At 51.0% G+C, this 25,176-nt stretch overlaps 1 protein-coding gene across 6 annotated transcripts in view; it reads left to right on the top strand.

The window, feature by feature from the left end:
- SYT6 (synaptotagmin 6) overlaps positions 1–25,176 on the top strand; it is a 64,666-nt gene that overhangs the window by 6,550 nt on the left and 32,940 nt on the right. For 4 of the 6 annotated variants that reach the window (XR_005372603.1, XR_005372602.1, XM_038561823.1 and 1 more), the window contains exons 2-3: positions 4,371–4,636; positions 6,074–6,632. Coding sequence is in view for 4 of the 6 variants with exons in the window: in XM_038561823.1 (XP_038417751.1) it covers positions 4,380–4,636; positions 6,074–6,632 (816 nt within the window). In the remaining 2 variants the exon portion in view is untranslated. Of the gene's footprint in view, positions 1–4,086; positions 4,637–6,073; positions 6,633–25,176 lie in introns of those variants that run through there. The other 2 variants (XM_038561826.1, XM_038561824.1) reach the window with 2 other exon arrangements.

The raw sequence follows: 25,176 nt of genomic DNA, 5'->3' as shown, positions 1-25,176 counted from the left end.
TGTTTACCAGATGGCTGGTGACAGTAATAGCAGAACTGGACAAGTAGCAAACCAATGAGTATTGACAGAAAAACTAGGAGATGTGAGAGCTCTCATGTAGTACCTAGTATGTCTTGAGATCTAGCTATATATGCAATACTTATATTCTTTCTGCTGCTAGTACGATCGTTCCTAGTTTGTAATGACAAAGATAAAGTTCTATTAGTGTTCATGACTTGTGGGTGTTCTGCTGAGGGGATATTCAAAACTAGACTGGGCAAAACTAGGTGACTCTAATAGAAACGGCCAATATACTACATTCTGGACACTGTCCTCAGCACTTCTGCTCTCCCTGAAACCTCACAATGACCTTCTGAGGTAGATACTATCACAGATGAGGATTGTGAGGCTTGAGAGATTAAGTAGCTTGCCAAAGTCACACAGTTCAAAGGCAATGGAAATGGACATTTGAGGCGCCCAGCTTGACCCCAGGACAACAATTCTTTTTCTCCAGGCTGAAGAGGAAATAAAAAAGGAGAAGAGAGGGAGAAAGAATACAGGGATTTAGGAAGGTTCTTTTTCGTTTTCAGTACTGTGGTGAGGGCTTTCTCCTTTCTGGAGGGTTGCCTCTCTCTTGTCGGGAAGCTAGCATGAGATGGCAGTGTGAAATATACAGAGCACTGGGTCAGGACTCAAAAGGTGGCTGAGTAGCTCATCAAAATCATCTGCCTCAGTGTCGAGGTTCAGGCCAAACAAGTGGAAGAAAGGCTCTGAAGGCTACCTGTGACTTGCTAGAGGGCAATATGCCCTGATGGGTTGGCCACTGCTGACCTGGGTTGGGAAGGCACATCTGGTGGCTGATCTGGGCCTTGGTACAGCCCTTAGACCATACAGGAGCCTCACCTTCCCAGGTTCAGTGAACCTTTTAACCAGGCTCTTTGGGCTGTGTTTAAGGCCACATGTGGTGATTTTACAGCGGCTAAATCCTGTACAGTCACCCTTGCCCTGTCCTAATTCTGCTCTGGACTTGCTCACTGTCTTGTGTCCCTGGTGGGTGAATCCACTCAGCAACAGAACCCAATTCCTCGTGTAATGCCTGTGGGTGAGGTGTCCTGGAAAGAGATTCTCCAGGCAGAGGAAGGGCCTCTCAGTCTTACATAACCAGTATTGAGTGCTGGGTGCCGATTCCAAATAATCCATACCTCTGCCTGCCCTAATCACAGCTCTGAGGGAACAACAGCCCGGGTGGGGGGGTGGGGGTGGGGGCGAAAGAGAGTAGGGGGAGGGACATGTGCGCAAGCATTCCAAATAGCAGCCATACAGAGGAAAACTGATTCCCTCGGCCCGCCCCCTTCCCCCACCTCTCTTTTCATTTATGAATTCAGGTTTTTTTTTTTTGTCAGGCTGAACATTTAAATGCACTCTATGCTCTCTGGATTCCCCCCATTTCTCCCCCTTTCTCATTAAAATTCTAATTATTACCAGAGCAAGTAAGATGTATGATCAAAGGAAAGCAAAGCCCTAGAAATACCTTTTTGTTTTAAGGTGACTCATTGTAGAGAATGCATCCAGAACAGCTGGAACTGGGAACAGATGTAACTGCGAAGGGGCTAGAGATGGCTGGGTTCTTAGAATAAGGAACCCGTGTATCTGTGGTCGCTTTGCTGGTGAACCTCAGGGGCATCAGGGCCTAAAGAAACTGTCTCCAAACCATTTAGCTAATGGACTCATAACAACACAAATTATTTGATTTAATGCCTCCAATATATATTTGTTCCCATGTTCCATACTCATGTGGGTTGTGTCTCCAATTCTACGGCTTACCAGCTGTGTGACCCCAGGCAATATAATCCTCTGTGCCTCACCTTTCTCATATGCATAAAGGAAATAATAATCATATCTATTTCGCCAGAGAGTATGATATGAGTGAATACGTAAAAAGCGCTTCATACCTTGGACATTGTAATGTTTAAAACTTAACTAAATCCAAAAACAAAATGCTATCATTTCTGTTACTAGCAACCTGTATATTGCAATTCTGATTTATTGATTTCAAGATAATAAATACGAAAACAATCTGATATTTTTTTCTCTTGTGCCCCCAGGATGCATGCACACCACACTAGAGACCTTTAGAAGTGAACTTAGGGGACTCCTGGGTGGCTCAGCGATTGAGCAACTGCCTTTGGCTCAGGGCATGATCCCGGGATCTGGGATTGAGTCCCACATCGGGATCCCTGTGAGGGGTCTGCTTCTCCCTCTGCCTGTGTCTCTGCCTCTCTTTGTGTGTCTCTCATAAATAAATAAATAAATAAATAAATAAATAAATAAATAAATAAATATGAACTTAGACTTGGCTTTCCTGATCCCAGGCAGTGTCCGGGTGAAGGACAAATCCCAGCTCCTCTGGCCGGGGAGAGGCTCTGATGTCTCTGCAGGGGGTTGGGGTTGCTGTGGGTGGCTGTCATAGTTGATCCACGCCAGTACCAGGGAGTCAGAAGGCAGTCCTAGCTCCCCAGACAAGGTGGCTGACACTCTCACCTCCTTCCAAGGTTCTCTGGCTGGGGGACAGCTTTTCTTGGTGCCTGTGTGCTATAAGAGAACTCTGGAGTACTCTGGATTCCCCCTACAAGGGACTTGGCATCTTGGTACTGCAAGCCTAGGTTAGCACCTGGCGTGTAGCAGGTGCTCAGTAAATGCTGGTTAAGAAATAATTCTAGCTCTTGTATGTGCCATTCATTTATTCATTCATTCACTCATGCATTCTCATGTGCCAGGTTCTGTGCTAGGCCCCGAGTCAGACAAATATGAAAACACAGAGTTACAACAGCCCACAGTTTAATCAGGAACAAATAGGCTAGGACAGTGGAAGGAGCCCCAGGCTGGGTGGTGGACATCTGGACCCTGGTCCAGGCTCTGTGTCTGACCTGGGACCCCAGGTGAGTCCCTTCTCTGGACTATTGCTTCTGTCTGCAAAAGCACAGCCTGGCCTCAGTACTTGTAGGGTCATTTCTCGCCTTAGATCCTAAGGTTCCTAGGGCACTGAGCCAGGATAATCCAGGGCCTGCAAACCCACAGGCCTGCAGGGGCCACACAGGCCACACAGGTGAGGACACACACCCCTTCCCTCCGAAGGGTACAGGAGCACAGGTCCAGTTACCAAGGCATCTGGCCTCTTCCAGAGTTTCCAGAAATTTGGTGTGATGATGATGATGGTGGTGGAATTTCTTGACTTTTCCGCTTTCACCCAGAGGAGGCAATACTCCTCTGCAGGCTTGTTCACAAAGTTGACAAGTGACCCTTGAGCACACTGTGACCAGTGTCCCATTGGTTGGGAGGCTTCTGACCTCTCAGAGGGAGAAGAGGCTTTGGGATCTAAGGGTCATTCCAAAAGTGTGTGGGGGGGGGAGATCTGCTTAATCATTTCTTCTAGAGGGAGACATCCTGGCTGCTCTTCTGGGATAACAGGCATCCTGCTTCCTGCTGGGGTCGGGGGTGGGCTGGGGGCAAGACAGTGAGCACCTGCCTCCGAACCAACTGCGACATTCAAAAATGCTGGTTTTACAGCAAAGCTCTCAACTAGCCCAGGAATGGGAGAAGCCAGCTACAGGAATCACTTGTAATGTAGCTTTGAAATAAGTTGTGTAGGTCAAATTCCGACTTCATCCAAGTATTTACTGAGCCTGCTATGAGCAGAGTTGAGAGTTCTGCAGAAGCCGGGGACCTGATCCCTGCCCCTCGTTGGCATCAAGTCAGCTGTGACGGTTAAGCTCCCGCGTGGGCTCTGGGCTCCCCAGGGGTGGGGTAAGGGAAGAGATGGAGTTGGCTGAGCCTCTGGTCCCCGAGGCCACATGGCCTGTTGAGGAAGAGAAGCTGTATACACAAAAATGACTCTGCTGTAAGTCTGGCCATAGTAACAGCTCTAATAGAAATTCAAACAGCATCCGATTGTGAACGCTTCAGGAATCTGCACATTTGCTTAGGCTGCTATTTAAATTACTTTCCCTTCCCTGTGCACGTGCCCATAGGCAGTGGGGGAGGCCGCCCAGGTGCTCCCCAGGCTGGCAGCCGTGGAGGGGTGAGGGGTGGGGGAGGCGAGCGCCAGGCTGCAGACGTTTCCCAAAGTGGACTGTGGAGCGGCACCCCTAAACCACCTGTCCTCTGGCCGGCAGCTTTCTCACGAGCGCTCTTCTCTCTTCTCCCTTTGTCTTTGTCCCTTCTGTGTGCCCCCTCTGCCCACCCCCTTCCCTGCTTCTGCCCACCTCTGTCCGTCCCTGTCCCTTCCTGCCCGGCTCCTGCCGAGGGCAGGCACCTCTGTCAGCCTCCTCGCAGTGGTGGTTATTGTGTGTGGCGTGGCCCTGGTGGCAGTTTTTCTCTTTCTCTTTTGGAAGTTGTGCTGGATGCCCCGGAGGAGCAAGGAGGCGTCCAGTCCCGCGCCCGCTAACCCCGCCCCGGAGGCCGCGCCGCGCCCCGGCCCCAGAGGGGTCATGGCCGAGAAGCTGAAGGACGGCGCGGCGCTGGGCTTCCTGGAGGCGGCCGTGAAGATCAGCCACACGTCCCCCGACATCCCCGCCGAGGTGCAGATGTCTGTCCGGGAGCACATCATGCGTCACACGCGGCTGCAGCGACAGACCACGGAGCCCGCGTCGTCCACCAGGTGAGCGGGGCTCTCGGGGCCTGGCCGCCGGCCTCCGCGCTCCCTGTGGGCGGCGGGGCCCAGCCCGGGCGGAGCGAGCGAGCCAGCGGGCCGGGAGGGCACCACGCGCCCTCTGCCTGGAGAGCCGGGAGGCGGGCACCCCGAAGGGCTGCGGGAAAGGGGAGCCTTGGAGGTGGGTGCGTGCGGCGGGGCGGGCGCCGGGCTGTGCACGCGTGGCGGGGCGGGGCCTTTGGAGGGAAGGAAAGATTGCAGGCAGAGGGCAGAGAATGTGCAAGGACCCAGGGGCGTCCGAGGTCGTGTGTGTCCAGGGGTAGGCCAGTAAAGCTTGCAGATCAGAGTCTGCGCTGCACGCGAGGCAAGACCAGAGGGTCCTAACATGTTGAGAATAGGATTCCTTTATGACCTCTGACAGGGTTCCCTGCAGGACAGCAGTTGTATACATGGCATCCTTTAACTGAGAAAGCCAGAGACAGCACCCACAACATAATGACAAACGTCTGCTCTGAACTCAGAAACAAAAATAAATAAATAAATAAACTCCGAAATGGAAGCGGTGCAGTATGAGACACTGTATTTTTATTCAAACCTAGGGCTCATGTGGGCTCCTGGGTCCCTGCAATGTCTCCCCAGGCTCTCAGGGGAGCAGCCAAAGGGAAGGAGACTGGGCCAATAGGGAGTCCAGGATTCAAAGTGCCGGGGAGTCACATTGTCAGAGTTGATCATGTGATTTCCGGCCCGTAGCTCACCTTTCTTAGGCCTCACTTTCGCCCACTGTAAAATGGGACTAATGACTCCTAAGGTTGCTGTGAGGAGCCAAGGAAGGAATGCATCTGGCAATCCAGAGCTGACGATATATCACTTACTATACATCTGGTCCTGTGCTAAGTGCCTTTTCTGTGTATTAATCTGGTTCATCCTCACAGTAATCCTATGCAGTTGCTACTTTTATTATCCTCATTTTGTAGCACAGTGAAGTTAAAGAACTTGACCAAGGTCACATAACCAGACAGTGGCAGAGCCAATATTAACCTACACAGTCTGGCTCCCAAGCTCAATAAATGTTAACTACAATGGAGGGGGTGGTGCTGCTGATGATGCTGGAGGGACAGCGGCATCCAGGGTAGGAGAAGGGGTCTCATGCTTTCATGGTAGAAACCAGTCACATATACTAGGAAAGAAACCCAGAAAATAGGTGGGCGTGTGCTGGGAATGGCAGCCAAGGCTACCATGAACTGAGTTTATTATATACCAGACCCCATCCCAACTACTTTCCAGAGGCTTGTATTGCTCACAACCACCAGTGCACAAAGTGTGTGCAGGAGGCAAAGGGCCCCCGCAAAGGGTGGGATGAGCCAGGGCAGACAGGAGGTGCTGGCCTGCATATCTCTCCCCCTGAGCTGTGACCCGCTGTCCCTGCCCCCTCCCACCCCGCACCAGGCACACATCCTTCAAGCGCCACCTGCCACGGCAGATGCATGTCTCCAGCGTGGACTATGGCAATGAGCTGCCGCCGGCGGCAGAGCAGCCCACCAGCATTGGCCGAATCAAGCCCGAGCTCTACAAGCAGAAGTCGGTGGACGGGGACGATGCCAAGTCTGAGGCCGCCAAGAGCTGTGGAAAAATCAACTTCAGCCTACGCTATGACTACGAGAGTGAGACTTTGATCGTGCGCATCCTGAAGGCCTTCGACCTCCCTGCCAAGGACTTCTGTGGCAGTTCAGACCCCTATGTCAAGATCTACCTCCTGCCAGATCGCAAGTGCAAGCTGCAGACCCGGGTGCACCGCAAGACCCTGAACCCCACCTTCGATGAGAACTTCCACTTCCCGGTGCCCTATGAGGAGCTGGCCGACCGCAAGCTACATCTCAGTGTCTTCGACTTCGACCGCTTCTCCCGCCATGACATGATCGGAGAGGTCATCCTGGACAACCTCTTTGAGGCCTCCGACCTGTCCCGGGAAACCTCCATCTGGAAGGACATTCAGTATGCCACAAGTGTGAGTACAGCCTTGCCTCCCGGGCTTCTTGAGGATCCCTGGTGCTGGGTTGAGTGGGGAGAGTCCCTATTGTTCTCACCTGTAAAGTAGGCCTTTGCTCTTTAGAATGTGAAGGGGGGCTCTGCAAACTGACCGGTGGCTCAGCCCACCCTGGGGAAGTCCTTGCACTCTGCCCCAGGTTGGGCTGGGGCCACAGAGCTCCTCCTGTGTGGGTTGGCAAGGAAGAGAATTTTTGACCATTGCTTCTGATTACATGTTCTGAGGGGGTTACCTCTACCTGCTGGACCTTAGGTCTACCACCTAGAAAACAATGTCATCTATCTCTTTGATCACAGAGGAGGACTGAGCCAGGTCTATAGGACTGGACCAGACAGCAGCATCTGCCAAGTGCACTGATGTGTACTAGAAGTCTGGGAAAGGCAATCAAAAACAGAACATATTTATCAGGACAAACAGGTTATGCAGCAACAAATAATCCTAGGATTTGGTAGCTCAGAGCAACCAAGGTCTAGTTCTTGTTCACGTCATACATGCTTTGCAGCTCGGCCGGTGGCTCGATTTTACCTTGCGATGCAGGGGTCTTAGCTGACAGAGGCTCCGTGTAGACACATGCTGCCATCATTACCACATCAGGAAGAAGGGGATGGGGCAAGTCATGCACTAGTCCTTAATGGTTCCACAACGAAGTGATATATGTCACTTCGACCTACATTTCGTTAGCCAACTCGAGACACATGGCAACTCAGGAGGGCAGGACAAAGACATCTGACCATGTGTCCAAAGAAACTGGAACCATGTGATGACCAACACCAGTGACTACCACGCAGCCCCTTCTCTCAGGCATTCCCTGCCTGGGCCAGCCTGGAAGGACACCTGGCTAATCCACACACGGGATGGGATCCACACACCACATGGGGGTGGGCGCTTGGCTGTCTGTGACCAACTATAGTTAACCAGGGAATGTTTTGAGGAGCTGAGGCTTGGGCTGGCTTTTCAGAGGGAGGACACGTTTGGCACAGAGGATGAAGAGGGCATATCCAGAGGTCCAGTGCAGACCTCACCGGTATGGGTGATTTGCCTCTTTCTAAGCCCATCTGGGCAGCTGAGAGCCCAGCATGGGTATTCTCATCAAACGCCAATGGCCTTGTGTCTGGGGTCTTGAGTGCCAAACGGTCAAGTCTCCCAGGATATTTCCTGCACTGTTTCTCTGGGGCAAGAATGACTCCATTCAATCTCTAGACCTTCCCCTTGAATACAGTCAACTCTCAATATTTCTGTGTTGAACTTGTGAGGAGAGATGCCAGGAAAATCAGCCCTGCTCTGATGGGAAAAGTGTGAGAAACTTGATTTGTTCAAAGTTTGGTGGGCCTCTTTTCGGCCCCAGGGAGGGTCTCCAGGACACCCCATTCTAGCTGGTGCTGACTTTTACTGGTTCAGTCTCATGACCCAGTCTCCTCCCCCACCTTTGCTTCTATGATCTCCCCAAGAACAGGCGAGGCAGCAGGGCCAGGCAGAAAGGGGTGGGCAGACCGGGCCGGCTGGAGCAGCAGCTGTGCACCAGGCCGAGCCCAAGAGCTCTGCTCTATAAATCACTGTGAAGTTTACATCTGGTGCAGCTCTTCCCTTGTGGTCTCATTGGCCAGCAGCTTCATTATGGTGACTGCACAGGTAGAGAAAAGCAGCTTGGGCCTCCCTGCATGGAGGTCGAGGCCCAGGAGCTCTGAGAGTGGGAGGGGTGGGGCTGGAGAAGCACAGCTTGACTCAGACTCCGAAGAGACTGACTCCCTTTTCTAACAGGGTTCCCTGCCTCCCTCTCCTGTGACTTTAGCTGCAGGCATGATGGAGATCCAGGTCTGGTTTGGACAGTCTGTGTCTCAGAGGGATGCTAGCTTCCTAAATGCTTGAACTTTGTGGCTGTCTTGCCCACATCCCATCCCTTTCCCCAGCCCAGCTTCAGAAAATGGCAGATCATCCAAAAGGTGTTGGACCAATCGTCACCACCCTCATCATCCTCAGTACTCTTCTAGTTAGTCCTCCTCCCTCTCTTCCTAAGCAGAACACTGTGCCAGACACTTGTGGGGGGGAGTGGTGAGCAGGGCTGGGATTGAAGATGGCCCCTTTGATCCATAGAACATTTAGAATCTAATTCCGGAGGCAAGAGATGTCCATGCAAGGGCTAGTAATGCTGAGTAGTGAAGAGTGTATACCGTGTGAAGTTGCTCTTGAGAGTTAGGACAGCCCGGGAACTTTTCCCGGAGGAGGAGGAGGTATTAAGCTAGGTGGGGAGGGGCAGTATACATAGCTCGACAGGAAGGGCTAGCATCCCAGCCAGGAGCACAGGGAGGCCCCCCTCCCCCGAGTTTCTGAAGCTGAGGAGCAGGTGACTGGGCTCACACATCCTGTCTTGCTTGCAGCCTGTCTGGGCTGATGTCCTGCCAACGAGAGGGCCCTGGAGCCCTCCAATCTGCAGCTCTCCCAATGGGCTGGCTCTCAGGAGTTGGCTCATCCTCTTGGTGGGGGAGGAATCAGACAAAGGAGGGAAAAGGGAAGTAAGAAGACTGGTACTCTTACCTGTGTTTTTGGTGCTGACTCTGAAATTATAGTTATTTGGGGGTCAGAGAGGCCCAAGTCATCATCACTGAGAATGAGGAGCACCAGGTGCACATGAAATCCCGTGGCTAGCACGGTGGGGGCGGTATGAATGAGCACAGGGTCTCCCATTGGTCCTGTGTGCTGGACTCCATTCTTAGGAGCAACGTTTGGGCCCCGCTCGCCTTGGAACTCGGGCAGCTCTGCTGTCCTGCAAGCTGGTCCCCATACCCCCAGAAAGTCCAATATTCCTGCCTCCTGCCTTTGCTCACAGGGTCCCCTCTGTCAGGCAGGCCTGCCCCCACCCTCTGCCTGGCCCAAACCAATCCCTCTTTCGAAGTTCCCTGAGTCCTGCCCCTCTTACAGAAGTCACTCCTCTGGATTTTTATGTGTGGGTCCCTCAATTATGCCCTGAATCATATTCAGTCTTACAAAGCCCTCCCAATATCTCAGGAATGCCTTTGGTTCCACATGTGACTTTCTCTTATATTTTTCCTCATGGCTGAGTGTGTCATTTTATGCAAACATAAGAACTCAGCACATTTTTGTAGAATGACCAACTGCTTAGTTAATTCAATTAAAACTGTATATTGGAATGCAAAGAAAGGGTTATTAGAGAAGCAGGGGGAATGGGGTGTGGCTAACCTGGAAGGCTTCTTGGAGGAGAAGGTCAAATTGTATTTTGAAAATGGGTAGATGGGACACCTGGGTGGTTCAGTGGTTGAGCGTCTGCCTTTGGCTAAGCGCGTGATCCTGGGATTGAGTCCTGCATTGGGCTACCCCCAGGCACCCTGCTTCTCCCTCTGCCTGTGTCTTGGCCTCTCTCTCTGTCTCTGTGTCTCTCATGAATAAATAAATAAAATCTCTAAAAAAAAAAAAAAAAAAAGGAAGGAAACGGGTAAAGTCAGGCTTTGTGGGGAGAGACACAGCCTGTGTGTTCACTCCTTCAGAGACATGGTTCAGGTAGATGGTTTGTGTCTGGAGTAGCAAATTTATTAACCAGTTGGATCAGATAGTCTGGACTGAAATGGAGGATCAGTGACTCACAGAACAGGTAGGAGGACAGGCATGGTGAAAATCCGGGGCCTGGCAGGCTGCTTTGATTCACGTGAGGCCATGAATGCTGTTCCATTTTCGGTCCTAGTGCTTATACTAGAGCATCACATTCAGCCCTGGCAGGTGGAACCAGTGTGTCCCTTGTTTTGGGCTCTAGCTCCATTGTTCAAGTTGGTTTGAAGTAGCAAAGCCTGGAGCATTCATGTTGTTTTCCCCCCACCCCGACCGCTGAATGAGGAGCTTCAAGGCTGGTGAAGGGGAGGTGAACATCCGGGGATCTAGCTCTTGGTTAATTGCAAATCTTAAGCCATAAGGGACATTTGCCTTGCTGCCCCCAGGTGGTCCTGGAGGGAAGCCTAGGGAGCCATGGAGGTAGTACCCCCCTCACCAGGCTGGAGGCTGAGAAGCAGGCAACCTGGACATGCTAGAGCCATCAGAGGCCTTTTCTGTTCCCCTGACTCAAGGAGCTCACGGTGGGAAAGAAATCGTGGGAATTGGATAAATGCACTCCAGCCACAGCAGGGCTGCCCCTCCAGTTCTTGCCGCTGCCACTCTTGCCTGGCCTGACTCAGGGCCCCTGGTGGTCTCCTGGGCATTCCCAGAGCTGCGAATTTCCCCTCCACCTAGAACTTCGATGGGCTGAAATCCCCCTGTTCCTCCCTCCCCCGCCTTCTGCCCTTAGTCTCATTATTTCTATATAAAGCTGTAGATTTATCATTATAATAGAGCCGCTATCACCCGGGTTTGCTAACGTCTCTGTAATCTTGTAGTTATTGCTACAGAGGCCTCAGACCCCACTGCACACAACTATTCCTGTCGCTGTTCCTGCTCCTTGGTGGCGGGGGGAGGTAAAGACTGTAATTGGGGCCATAAATATGTGTTGTGCTTGGTGGCGGTAATGGGCTCGGCCGTTTTCCTGCCTTAGCAGGTCCCTGCCAGGTCAGAGTGAGCAAATACGGGTGTGTGTGTGTGTGTGTGTGTGTGTGTGTGTGTGTGTGTGTTGTTTTGGGGTGATGGCTCACTCTGGGTATTTCCAGGGACCCTGGACTCAGATGTTGCAGGGAGGAAGAAAGGCCTAATGTGGTAGACGAGTCTCTAGCCTGGGAATGAGCAGGGCTGGACAGAAAGACCTCAAGCTTTGGTGCCAGACACACCGTGTTGCAGTCTAGCTTCTGCTCTTTCTAGCTCTGAGACCTTGGGGGCGCTAGCTACACTGTGCCTCAGTTTCCACATCAACAAAAGAGGGATGGTAATGGGAATTGTAGCTCGTAGTGATATTATATGTAGAAAACTAAGTAACATACCTGAGATGCCTAGGTCAGCGCTGTCACAGAACAGCCTCCGGAGCCTCCTTCTCACAGTGACTTTCCTCCTGGTTCAGCCTGTGGGTCACCGCTCTCAGACCTGACCCCCACCTCGCTTCAGTCCCAACTACCTGTCCTGACAGGTTGTTGGGTATCTTTATAATTTCTTGCCCTAGCCGTGCCATATGTTCTCTGCATGACCTTGGGAAAGCGACTTGTCCTCTCTGAGCTGCAGTTTACTAGTGTTAAACCAGATTCAAGGTTCTGAGATTGTCTTCTAGAGAAGTGGCTTCTCTTATAGCGAAGTGCTTGGCTCTCTTGCTTTCAGAGCAGTCCCTGGGAGTGTGGTCCACAGGTTAATAGGCCGCTGGGTAGCATTTCCAGACATACTGTCCTCCCTTAGATGTTAGTAAGAATCAGTCCTCTCTTCAAGCCCCTGAGAAATGTCCTCTGGGGGGGGGGGGTTCCTGCCTCAAGGAAGCACCCCTCCCCACCAACAAGGTATCTTCCTTCTTTTTCCACAAGGCACAGTCCTATGAGGGGCACTTAGCTCCCTCCTCACCTGCTTCCTCTCAGATCCCTGTTTACTGGGGCTTATTACTTGAGCTCCTACCAGGAGCCTAGAGCACAACCAACTTGATTACATTTTATCCTTACCACAAGCCTTATTATCTTCCCCTTTATGTAAACAAAGAAATGAAGGATCAGGTTAAGTGATTCACCCAGTGTCACCCAGAAAGAAGGTGGTAGAGAGCCAAGATTCAAATCCAGGTCTTCAACTGAGCCCGTGGTCTTTGAGAGGCAGGAGTAGAGTGGAATTACATTACTCCCTGGGGCAGAAGACAGATCCGAAATTGTGTAGCTCATTCAAGGGATCCAGAAGAGTGATTTTGTTTTCTCTTTTGGCCGTGTTAGGTTGTCTCCTTCCTCTTGTTCCAGGTGGCAGCTTTTGTGTTGACACTGGAATTCCTTTCCCTTCTCCCCAGGATCCTTCCTGTGGGCAGTAGTCTGACATTCATCGCTCTTTTGTTCAACAAACATTTGAGTGTCAAGTATGTTTGGTCAGTTGCATCACTGAGCACTTGTTGGATGTAGAAGCTTGAGCTGGCTATGGAAAGGATGGCAGAGAAAGAGCCCTCCACCTCAGAGTGCCTAGGCTAATGCGCACCTTAGAGTATGCCCAGTCCCCCCCGCCCCACACACACATATGACATATGCCTGGGAATAGACCGGTTCAGGATGCTTGCAACAAAACTATGCTCTACTGCAAGCCATGTGCAGAAGTGTTGGGGAGAAATGCAGAAAAGAAATCAGAGTCAGAAAAGGAAAGTTTTATGCTAGACTTTGATGGCAATGAAGGTAGAGAGTGCTAAAAGGCCGGGGCGGTCAGGAGTGGGGGAGTGTGTTTCTTGATTTTCTCCAGATTGGGGAAAGGATCTAGAAAACACTTCTTTCACATCAGATTGATTTTTTTTTCTTTGTGCAAGACTACTGGTGGTATAATTAACTATACCAGGTACCAGGCTAACACTGAGAACACGATGACTTAAACTCCAGTCTTGTCCTCAAAGGCTCACAGTCTGATAGGGGAGGCAGGAAAGCAGCTCTGCTGTCCTGAGGGACATGCAGGTCTTCACTAGCCCAGTGTGTTGAGGAAGGCTGGCCTCCTGGAATGAAATTGCCTGTCCTTGCCAGAAAAGAGTTCAGTTGCATCCTCTTCTCATGCCCATGTACTCAAGTCAAATGAGATCCGAGGGTAGCCACAAAAGCCCTTTTCAAGTAGAGCCAAAGAATCAGCTAAATTGATCCACTGTGACTCATTAAATCACCTTGGGATGAAGCCTCCCCAAGGCTCATTGACCAGTGGCTTCATGCAATGCACACCTTGGATCTCAGGCTCTCAGCTCTACCCTGGCTGGGAGGCAGGCAGCAGGAAGAGGGAAGCATGATGAATCTTTATCCACTCAACATGTCTTCAGTCATCTCTCAGAGAACTTATCTGGGTCCAAGAATAACTGAAGGCACAAATAGAGGCCTTGCTTTCAAAGAGCTTACCATTCAGTAAAGGTTTCAGAGCAAGTCGATGCAATCAGAACACGATGATTTGAGGTGATTATGGAAGCCAGGAGGGTAGGTGAGTGGTCTGAGGATGTAGATGGTGGAAGGAGAAGTTGGGAGCAAGAACTGAGCTTTGGGGATCACCCACACTCATAGAAGAGAAAGCGTGGGCCCAGCAAAGGACAGCAAGCAGAAGGAGACCCAAGAGAAAAGAGAACGGAGGAAGTGAGAGGAGGGATAATTCGACAATAGCACATTCAGTGGTGATCTGTTCTACCATCTGCGAGGCACCTAGTACAGTCCTGGGCTCTGGGGTGTAGAGCTAAACAAAGTCCTTGCTCCCAAGGCACTTACAGTCCAGTTGGGGGACATGGGTGAGTTGGTGAGGTAAATATGTAGAGTCAGAGAGATACTGTGGAGAAAGCAAAAATGGGAAAGTGTGGTGGAGAGAGCAGTTTGAAGAGAGGATGTGGCGTAAAACAGGCTGGTCAGGAGAGGCCTCCCTGAGAAGGGCCCTTTGAGTAGATCCACAGGATGACTCAGAGAGAATCATACAGATACCTGGAAGAGAGATCTGGGTGGAGAGAAAGGCAAACACAAGGAACCTGACGTGGGTTGGTCAGATAACAGTCAGGGGGCTGGTGTGGCTGAAGCAGAAGTGGACTGGGGAGGGGACAGAGCAGAAGCGGAAGTGAGAGGGATATAGAGGCAGGGAAGCTTAATATAGAGGCAGGGAAGCTTAAAGAAACTTTTTTTTTTAGGCATAACTCATTAATTTATTTTATGAATAAATAAGAAAAAAGCCACTGGCTGGAAAGAATAGTAGAGATTTGTTTTCCAGCATTCTTTGATTTGGACTTCCCCACCCCCACACCATTATAACTGAGCTCACTTCCCACCCGTAGTCCGAAGTGATGACTCTTTCCACCAGGCCTTACCGCCGCCTCTCCAGTTCAGAGGAAATCGTGTCGGCCTGCGGCTCAACAGTCTTTATCCTACTCTGGTTCCAGCTTCAGGTACCCAGTCAAAAGTTTTAAAATATCACTGTAGCTGGCAGGTTGGGAGTAGACTCTACATTCAGGGCAGAAACAGAGAAATCAGTTGAGAGACTATTGCCATAAGAGACCACGGTAGCTTAGACAAGGATGGTGAAGGTGTAAGACCTGGCTTGATTCTGCATCTGTTCTGAAAGCAGAACTAGCAGAATTTCTTGACAGATTGTGGGTAGGGCCTGGGGTATGGAGGGAGAGAGAGAAGAATCAGGGTTTTCAGCTTGAACAGCTCAGGAGAGAATCACCAATCACTGAATTGAGGAATCCTGGAGGATGAATCCATCTGGAGAGGAAGGTCAGGCACTCAGACCTGTACACATTATATGGGAGATGACTTTGGGACATTTAAGTGGAGTTGTTGGACAAGGACTTGGATATAGAGTCTAGGGTCCAGGAGAGAGGCCTTGGCTAAAGAAATAAATATAGGAGAAATCAGCATATAAATGGTGTTGAAAGCCATGAGACTGGTTGAGATCCTGTTTGGAGATCCGCATTTAGACTGAGCATCAGGACTGGGACTGTCTTGTTCAGTGGTGGCGACTGGGAGGAAAAATCAGCCAAGATGTCCGACAACTAAGAGCCAGTGAGGTAGGAAGTAGGGAGATGCAGGGCCCTGGGAAATAAAGAAAGTATTTCCAGGATGAGAGCCAAAGACCAACTGTATCAGGTGGACCCTGAGAGAGACAACCTGAGGTCCGAACCTTTGGCTCAGCATCATGTGACAAGAGCCCACCTGGGAAAGAGATCACGTGGAGAAGACTGGGACCTGGGTTGCATTGTTTTAGGGAACTTTCCTGAGTGGCTGGCCCTTGCAATGTGACTTAAAAGACTAAGAAGGCGGGTTTTGCAGTGTTTTCCAGGTATGGGTCATACCTCGGGGAAGGCAGGGCTGGGATGCGGGCGTGGGGGAGCAGTGGGTGGCTCCAGCCCACTTAGTGCAAACCAGGCCAAGATGATGCATTCTATCAGGAGTTTGCCGCAAAGGCTCAGTATTTCTAGAATTCTGCCTTAAATTTCCAGGTGTCTGGACTCTTGCAGGCAGGACCAAGCCAGGATAGAAGCAGAGAGGGAGAACTTCCCAGAAGAGGCCCGTAGGGCAAATTAGGGTCATGCAGAAGCCACGGGTGGTGTAAGGGAGCAAGGCCGGGCCCGGGCTGCCTGCCCAAACCACGAACACGGCTCCCCAAGCCTTCTTGCCAGAGATACTCTGAATAATGTATGAAGCCCGCCAGCCCTGCCCGCTTTGTGTCAGTGACCTGGCCCCAAGTGAGCCCTCTAGGCTGCGTGAGCCTGCACTCGAGTCAGAAGCCACCTGGGTCCAGAGAGGCCACAAGGTTCCTTTGTTTGCTGCTCAGTGGGACTGCCTCCCAGCCTGCTAATGTTCACTTACCCCCACACTCCATCGAGCCTGGCCTCGTTTTCCTCTTTGTTGGGATGCCAGGCCTTGAGCTCTCCCCCTGTGCTCCCACCCTCAGGTAGTGGGCAGAAATATCCAGACCTTGCTCCCATAGTTTATGCCTCTAGCCCCTGCCAAGGCAGAGGACAGCTGGGTGGGCTCTTCCTTTTGCTGTCCTCCATGCAGGTAGGGCCTGGTTGCCTCCCTGGGAGGAAGTTCCTGCTCAGAATAAGAACCACGGCCCTACCCTCAGAGCTCATGTCTTTTTTTTTTTTTTTTTTAAGATTTTATTTATTTATTCATTCATGAGAGACACACAGAGAGAGGCAGAGACACAGGCAGAGGGAGAAGCAGGCTCCTCGAAGGGAGCCTGATGTGGGACTTGATCCCTGAACTAGGATCACGCCCTGAGCCAAAGGCAAACACTCAACTGCTGAGCCACCCAGAGCTCATGTCTTATAGTGCCTGGGAGCAACCTGGAAGGGCAGGCACCCAGGGGTCCCTCAAGGCTCAAAGCTTAGGTCCTGAGAAAGCGGCTCACCCTGCCAGGCCCCAGGTCCAGAGGCCAGAGGGGCCAAGGCTTTTCTAGAAAAAGATCGCTGAAAATCCATCAAGAACCCAGCCAGGGGAAGAGACAGGGTATGGGGCCCGAGCTCCATCCTGCAGGCAGCATGTTGGAGAGACAGGGCACGCGGTCCCAGAGCGGTGGCAGGGCTCCTGCCCACCCCCCACCCCACCCAGGAATGCTCCAGGCCTGCAAGTTCTTTGGGCAGAGGTGATGGGGGTGTAGCACCCCTTCCACACCCTCTCCCTTGGGCCTACTGGGACCAGTAGCTGTCTTGGGCACATGGGGTTAACAAGTTTCCCGTGTGGTACTGGAAAACAAACATAATTGGTAAAGACAGGTCCCTGACCTGGCAGTAAGCAGTTGCTCAATAACTGCCCCACTGGCCTTGGGTGCTCTCCCTTTCCCAAGAGGCCCTTCCCCTTGGCTTCAGAGGAAATGGCCTAAGAGGTTGCCAGAGGCTCCCAACAGTAGAGACAGTTCCAGTCTCAACCTGGATCAATTCCGAGCTTCCAGACAGTCCCCACTGCCCACTCTGGCCAGCTCCTTACAGAACCCAGCTCCCACTGACACCTGAAGCGGAGCCTGTTCTGCCTCCCTCCTCAGCTTGCTGCAGCCAGAGTAGGCTGGGCCAGCCCCCCCTGCCCTGCCCTGGCCCCAGGTGCCCTTCATTGGTATGCGGTGCATCTCAATAGTATAAATATCTCATCTTTGCCTACACGAGAATGAATGGGAAATCATTAGGCAGCGAGCTCATGCATCAACAAAAATCTATTTCTCTAACACTGGGACACTTTCTGTGCTCCCCCACCTTGCTGTGCAGAGCATATGCACTTGTCTTGTCGCTTCTATCACCTGATAACCCACAGTGACATTTTCTTCTGGAGAGAGATAATTTAGTCACAAGGGAAGCAACAGCCAAGCATCCCCTCTGGACACTGTCAAGGACATTCAGACTCCAGGATTCATTCAGGAGGAAGGGATTGTACGGGGTCCCCTAGGTCAGCATGAGTTCAGAGACTGGGGTCATTGGATGTAAGTATGAGCAGAATAGCAACTGCCTTGGGAGAACTGGGGCCATCCCTGGGGAGTTCCTAATTTCCAGCGGACTGCAGTGTTATGACCCCATGTTCTCATGGATGTGGGGAAGGTCAGAGCTGGAAAGTGTCTCAGAGATGATCTGACCCAGTGTCTTCCTGCTACAGATGAGCAAGGCAGGACCAGAGAGTTCACACTCATCTGGGGTGGCTCAGTAAGTCCTTGCAAATCTGAACCCAAAACCCAGCTCTCACGAGACCTAGTCCTGTGCTCTGCCTACTGCCTTCCTTGGTCGTCTCTAGGGTTTGGGGGCCAATTCTCTTGCCCTGGTATTTTGTGTCACTCCCCACCACAGCCCTTCCCTTCCAAAGCTGCTGCCCACTTGCTGTCTTCACTCTGTGCTTGTGAGTCTCTCCATCCTGCAAGGAAGAGGGCCAAGGGAAGACTGGGAGTCCAAGGCATGAAGTGTCAAAGGGTGCAGAGCAAAGAACACATTCTTGCTGCCAGCAGTTAGCCTCTTGTATGGAAGAGACTTCCAGTTTCCAGTGAGACTGGAAATAGGGCAAACCAACAAGTGACATCAGCACAAAAATCAAGGAAGAAAGAGAGGCCATTTATGAAAATGCCTCAGACCCTAAGCCAGGTGACTTTGACTTCAAAGCCTCCCCACTGCACATAAATATTTATATTTTGGAAGAGGAAAGAGGCAAAGCTAGCTGTAGGGTCCTGGTCAACCAGGACCCGTTGCTAGCATATTTTTAGGGTATTTTAGTGTCGGCAACTGTGTAGAACTATGTGGCCTCTCCAGCAGACCACCTCCCCTATCCCACTCTCCCACCAAGCCTGTGGCCGTCTGGTCCCCATTCATCCTCATCAGTTATCCCTGGCCACATTTTCCTCTCATGTCTGAGTTGACACCTACTCATTCTCCATAAATAGTCAATGCTTTCCTCTCTGGTCAAAGTCTTTGAGACCTTGTGGGTCTCTTTAGGGCTGTAGCAAAACTGGGGATGGAGTGTTTTCTGCAGAGTCCACTTGGCACAGGGATGAGAAATTACAGCCGGAAGACCACCCCGGGATGCTGGAGGGTCTGAAGCAGGAGGCTGAAGGTTCGCCTCGTTCTGGCCAGCATTGCCCTCAAATCTGATGGCCCGAGGAACACCGGTGACAGCTTCAGGAGACGCCCATGTCTGTCACTTTACAGCTCTTACCCCGCTGGGGTAAGACTGGCTGGACTTGGCACAGCCTGGCATTCAGGGAGGCTCCAGTATCCTCGACTATGACTCTAGCTTCTCCCAGAGCTCATTTATATTGTGATCAGAAAGCACATGAAGGTGGGCAGGATGGGCAGGGGTGGGGTGTGAGGGGCCAGGGTGGGGGAACAGGGCTCAGATTACTGTCCGTATGGAATCCCATTGTAGGTGGAAGTGAGCACCTCTGCCTCCTATGCCTCCTATGTGCCAGGCTCTAAGTGACAAAGCTTACTGTTAATCCCCAGCACGCCCCTGCGGGGGGGGGGGGGGTACTGTTGGCATCCCCGGGTTCCAGGTGAGGAAACTCAGACAATCTGCTCCAGGATGCAAAGTCAAGGAGATGTGGAGTCAGGAATCAAACCCAGGTGCCTCGGCTCTGCTGTATGTGCTCAGTCCTCCTCTCTGCTGTCTCTCAAGAGCTGGCTAAGGGGGGCTCTCCTCAAGGTCCTGCCTCTGCTTGGCGTGGGAAAGCAGATGTTCCCCTCTGACACTTCATTTTCTGCCTCATCTAAATGTCCTCTTCTCCGCCTCTGGTGACTCTTCCTTCACTGACCCAGTCATGGGACACAAGCCCAGCTCCACCCCACCCCAGGCAACACAAAGTGAGTTGCTATGCTTCAGTTGGAGGTTTGTTGTCATGAGAATTGGGTCTTTCTCCTCCCACTGCCCAGTGGAGAACTCCAAATGACACAGCAGACTGCTGCCCCGAAGGGCTCTCCCACCAGGCCTCCCATAGAGTGCCGCCTCTCATCTTTCTCTGGGCTCCTCTGAGCCTTCCCCAGCTTCTAAACTAAGCTTCAAAGCACAAACAAAGGCCCTCTTTAAATTGCCCTGGGCAATTAGTTCTCTCCAGCTCCTAGGCCTGGGCCCCATTCCAGCTACATCTTCAAACTCTCAAAACCCGACAGGGTGTTCAGTTGAGTGGTGATGGGCCATCTTCTCCAGGAGCAGTGGAACCCTGAGATGGGTGGATTGCCTTTACCAGGCTCCACCCTCCAGAGAAGGCAATTGTGTTTTTATTTTTTTATTTATTATTTTTTTTTTAAAATTTTTATTTATTTGTGATAGTCACAGAGAGAGAGAGAGAGAATGAGGCAGAGACACAGGCAGAGGGAGAAGCAGGCTCCATGCACCGGGAGCCCGACGTGGGATTCGATCCCGGGTCTCCAGGATCGCGCCCTGGGCCAAAGGCAGGCGCCAAACCGCTGCGCCACCCAGGGATCCCGGCAATTGTGTTTTTAAATAACATTTGTTTTCTTTTATTCCCTGAGAACTGCTATGGCCGTTGGGATCCTGTGAGCCCCTGCAAGGGCGTGTGGGGCCGTCCCTGTATGTGCATGAAGAGGTCCCTCCTTGGGGGGGTAGGTGTGAAGCGGAGTTACCACCAAGGTTGGAGAGGGAAAGCCACTCTCCATCTCAACACCCCCAGTCCTGCCAGTGGGTTGAGGAAGAAGCAGCTCTTCCCACAAGATGAGCCTGAAAGGAGGCCTCAGGCTGGTAGATGCCTTGCATGCAGCCTCAGCCAGGAAGGATACAGGCTGTGAAGAGACCATAGATAAATGTTGAGCAAAGAAAGGATGCCGCTCACCAGTAATGGGCAGAGAGCTGCCAGAGACAAACCCAGGGAGGGGCCTATGAGGTTGTCCCAGACTTTCGGGGCTACCACCCAATGATTTATAAGACTCAGGGGACGCCTGGGTGGCTCAGTTGTTGAGTGTCTGCCTTTGGCTTAGGTCATGATCCCGGGGTCCTGGGATCGAGTCCCGCATCGGGCTCCCCACAGGGAGCCTGCTTTTCCCTCTGTCTGTGTCTCTGCCTCTCTCTGTGTGTCTCTCATGAATAAATAAATAAATTCTTTAAAAATAAAAGAGACGGGTGCTGTGGGAACCAGGAATGGAGAAGATTGGGGTCTGCACTTGGTTTGGAGCTTTAGAGAGAGAAAGGACAGAGAGAAAACCCAGAAGGAAAGAAGGGGATGGTGGGGGTGGGGTGGGGAGTAGGGAGCTAGGGTTCTAGGCTAAGCTTCAAAGCATAAAGGCCCGTGTTAAATTGCCCTGGGCAATTAGTTCTCTCCAGCTCCTAGGGTTTCAGCCCCTCCTCACCTTGGCCTCTCTGGAGCCCCTCCCTCTAAATAAGGGAGACACGTCTTTATGGGGCAGCATGGAGACAGTTGGTCCTCCCACCGCCTCGGAGAGCACTGGCGTGGGGCTCCTTCTCTACGGGCTTCCCAAGTGAGTCCACTCCTTCTGAGAGCCTCTGACTGACTCACATCTTGGTGGTGACATATTGGACCACATGCTAGGGTCAGTCCAACCTCCAGAGAGAAAAACAGCTCTGGTGGTGTGTCATGCAAACACGATAAGCACTGCCCTTCTTGAAACGTTGGGGACAGCTGGCTTTGTGACTTGAGGAACCTACTGGAAAATGCTTCCCCCTCATCTCAGAAACCATCTCCATCTGTGTCACCTTCCAAAGCCCCAGCTGGAGTGACACCCTGAGGAGCCCTCCCTACTGTGTAAGCTGCAAGTTAGCAGAAAGTGGCAGAGCAGGGGGGAAGGCCCATAGAGCAGCTTAAGTTTTGAGAGCTTGAGGACAGCGGGGAAGAGAGGTATGATTGGGGAGGATCCTGGAGCTGGCGATCTGTCCTGGGAGGGCTGACCCTTGACAAGTATTTTGAAGGTGGGGGTAGGGGCTCCAAGGTGGCTTTTATATATTTTTTTAAAGATTTTATTTATTCATGAGAGACACAGAGAGAGAGAGAGAGAGGGGCAGAGACACAGGCAGAAGGAAAAGGAGGCTCCCTGTGGGGAGCCCGATGCAGGACTTGATCCCAGGACCCCGGGATCACACCCTGAGCTGAAGGCAGATGGTCAGCCACTGAGCCACCCAAGAGCCCCTCCAAGGTGGCTTTTAAAGGGGAGAAACAGGCAGACTAAACTTCCTTCTTGCTCCTGGGCCTTTTTGGTAGGTCTGGGTAGAAAAAGCGGCCAAAGGGAAAGGCAGGCAGTGAACACCTTTGTAATTCCAGTTCTTGCTGACAGAGCTTTTTTCTTCTTCTTTTTTTAATATATTAGTAAATCCTCTCCAGGACTGGGCAGACACCCAGCTCTCTTTAGGGAGTGAGTGTTCCCTAAGGAAAAATAATCCCCCAACCCTATTTGGGCACTGTTTGCTGCAGAAACTCTGAGCTGAGCAATGTTTTTTTCTTGCATGAGATGAGAAGGAAGATTCTCAGCAGAGTGTCCTGACACCTCCAGTATGGGCCTGACCTCAGCAGGCAGTCCTGCACATGCGTGTGCACACACACACACACTTTGAGTCCCTGATGCAAGCTTGTTTGATCAGCTTTTTTGTCACTTCCCTTCCTCAGAGGGCTCTAGCTGTCCAGAGTGGAATACTTTCAGTTGCCCTAAGAAACCATATTTGGAAAATAATAATCTGGGGAAGACCTGGTGTCCTAAAAATCACATAGCTTATTATATATACCCATACAGGTGGTTATAATAAGCCCATCACTAGAAACTGGAGGGTATTATGCTGAGTGAAATAAGTCAATCAGAAAAGGACAAACATTATATGGTCTCATTGATTTGGGGAATATAAAAATTAGTGAAAGGGAATAAAGGGAAAGGAGAGAAAATGAGTGAAAATATCAGTGAGGGTGACAAAACATGAGAGACACCTAACTCTGGGAAATGAACAAGGGGTAGTGGAAAGGGAGGTGGGCAGGGGGTTGGGGTGACTGGGTGATGGGCACTGAGGGGTGCATTTGGCAGGATGAGCACTGGGTGTCATGGTGTATGTTGGCAAATTGAACTCCAATAAAAAAAAATTAGAAAAAAAGCCCATCACTAAAAATAAATAGATAGATAGATAGATAGATAGATAGATGATAGATAGATAAAAATAAAAATCAAAAAATAAGCCCATCACTGCTTCCGCTTTGAATTGTGTCTCCTTTGTGTTGATAAAGGAGGATAAAGAGTATCTCTTTAGTTTCACTCATGAGGAAGCTGGGGATAAGGACGTACATCTGTTGAAGGCCACACAGTCCCCTCGGGCCTGTCAGTCAGGACCCATGAGGCATTTGGTGGACCTGGGGCCAGCCCTCAAGGACTTACAGGTAAATAGGACTTGGAGTCAGGAGACCTGGGCATGCATCCTGTCTCTGCTGTGCGGCCTCAGGTAGATCCCCTCACCTCTCTATTTCCTCATTAGTAAAACTGAGAACTAACCAGTCTTCCACAAGGTTGTGGTGAGGATGTATTAAATATCAATGAGAAAGGGCCTTCCCACATTCTTTCTGTAGATCATTGCTGCCAATGCGAACAGCGGCAATACCTAACATGTTTCTAAGGCACCGTCCGAGTTTACTGCCTCATTTAGCCTCATTGCAAGGTATGAAATTAGTATTTCAATTTTATAGATGAGGCAAACTGAGGAAATTTCTGGAGTCACGCAGCTTTAAAGCGCTAGAACAGAGAACCCAAACAGATCATTTTCTTTAAAAGCTGTATGGCTGTTATATCTTTCACCTTTCCTTGCTTCAAAGCAAATTATTACTATTTTGTTTTAGATATTTTGGAAAATACAGAAAGCCACCCAAAAAAGGAAATACTACTGGGACCCCTGGGTGGCTCAATGGTTGAGCATCTGCCTTTGGCTCAGGGCGTGACCCCGGGGTCCTGGGATCGAGTCCTGCATCAGGCTCCCTGCGAGGAGCCTGCTTCTCCCTCTGCCTGTGTCTCTGCCTCTCTCTCTGTGTCTCTCATGAATAAATTAATAAAATCTTTATTTAAAAAATGTTACTCACCATAAGCCCATTGTCCTAAGATAACCAGTATTGATGAAAACCAGAGTCCTATTGCATAGAAAGATCACAGGGATGCAGTGAGAGGCAGGAATGTGCTGGAGGCTCAGAGAGTGCTGATGCACAGGCTAGGTGGGGCCTGCAAATTTCTAGGATTAAGTGATTCTGGAAGAAGGCTGAGAAGAAGGGAAGGAGGTATGTGGGGAATAGGAGGAAGGAGACCGTTAGGTGTGCAGGTCCAAGGGATAGTCAAGCTAGGCTCACAGGTCTGGTGGGCCCCAGGCCTACCTTCTCACTTATAGATCATGGTCCCCCCTTATCTATTATTAGTGAGCCCCTTATTACCTGAGGTGTGAGCAGTAGGAGGGGCTGTGGCCTCCTCTTCCCTGGTGATGAGGCGGACACATCCCTGTAGGATTCTGGGGAGCCTTATAACCTCATGGTGAATCGGTAACCTTCCCCTGGGGGACCCCAGTCAGCTCCTCAGTTGGCAGAGCAGCAGGGACAGCTCCAATTCAGGCCTCCCTCCAGGTCTGGGGGGTGTGAGGTCTGGTATAGCTCTGTCCCCCCATCAGGACAGCGTCAGGCCACGCTGCAAAACCCATCACCGCTGTGGGAGCCAGTCCACTATCTCAGACGGGGTCCCAGCCTGTTAGACCCTCTTCACCAATCCCTGGATCCAGACTCTGAATGATGGGGGTACCCAGGGGCAGGGACTGGTCTTGTTATTAATAACACTGTTACCAACAGGTCTGGCTTGCCTTTATATAGCACAGCTGAATTTACAGAGCTTTGTGCACAACGCCTCATTTAATCCTCAGCATGTCTTTGTAGGGGCATTATCCTAATTCTGCAGATAGAGAAAATAAGCTAAGAGAGACAAAGTGAACTGTCTGAAGTTTGCCCAGCAAGTAAGACAAACTTTCATTTATTTTTGTCTGTTACTTTGTGCTGCTCCAAAAAGGATTTAGCCAGCTCACAAGACCTATAACACGATTAAAACTAAGTTTAAAACATCTGACAAATGTAGCAAAAGGACCCATGAAAGACAGTCAAAATTAAGTTCAGGGACACTGGGTGGCTCAGTGGTTGAGGGTCTGCCTTCAGCTCAGGACGTGATCCCTCGGAGTTACGGGATCCATTCCCGTATCGGGTTCCTGCTTCTCCCTTTGCCTGTGTCTCTGTCTCTCTCTCTGTGTCTCTCATGAATAAATAAAGTCTTTTTTAAAAAATGAGGTTCAGAGAGCCACCACACAACATGCATGCCCTCCTGTCCACTGTCCAGAGCAAGCCCACGTTTGACTTTAGGCATCCTAGCAGCTAACACAAAGAGGGAAACACAGTCTCAGAATTCTGTGTCCATGAAGTGAATACAGACCAAGTGCTCTGGGAAAACAAAGCTATTCCTGGTCCTAGCACAGGA

Source organism: Canis lupus, chromosome 17 (genome assembly GCF_011100685.1).
Source record: "Canis lupus familiaris isolate Mischka breed German Shepherd chromosome 17, alternate assembly UU_Cfam_GSD_1.0, whole genome shotgun sequence".
Lineage (NCBI taxonomy): Eukaryota > Metazoa > Chordata > Mammalia > Carnivora > Canidae > Canis > Canis lupus.
The sequence above is the reverse complement of the archived record's forward strand: the minus strand, read 5'-3'. Positions and strand labels throughout refer to the sequence as shown.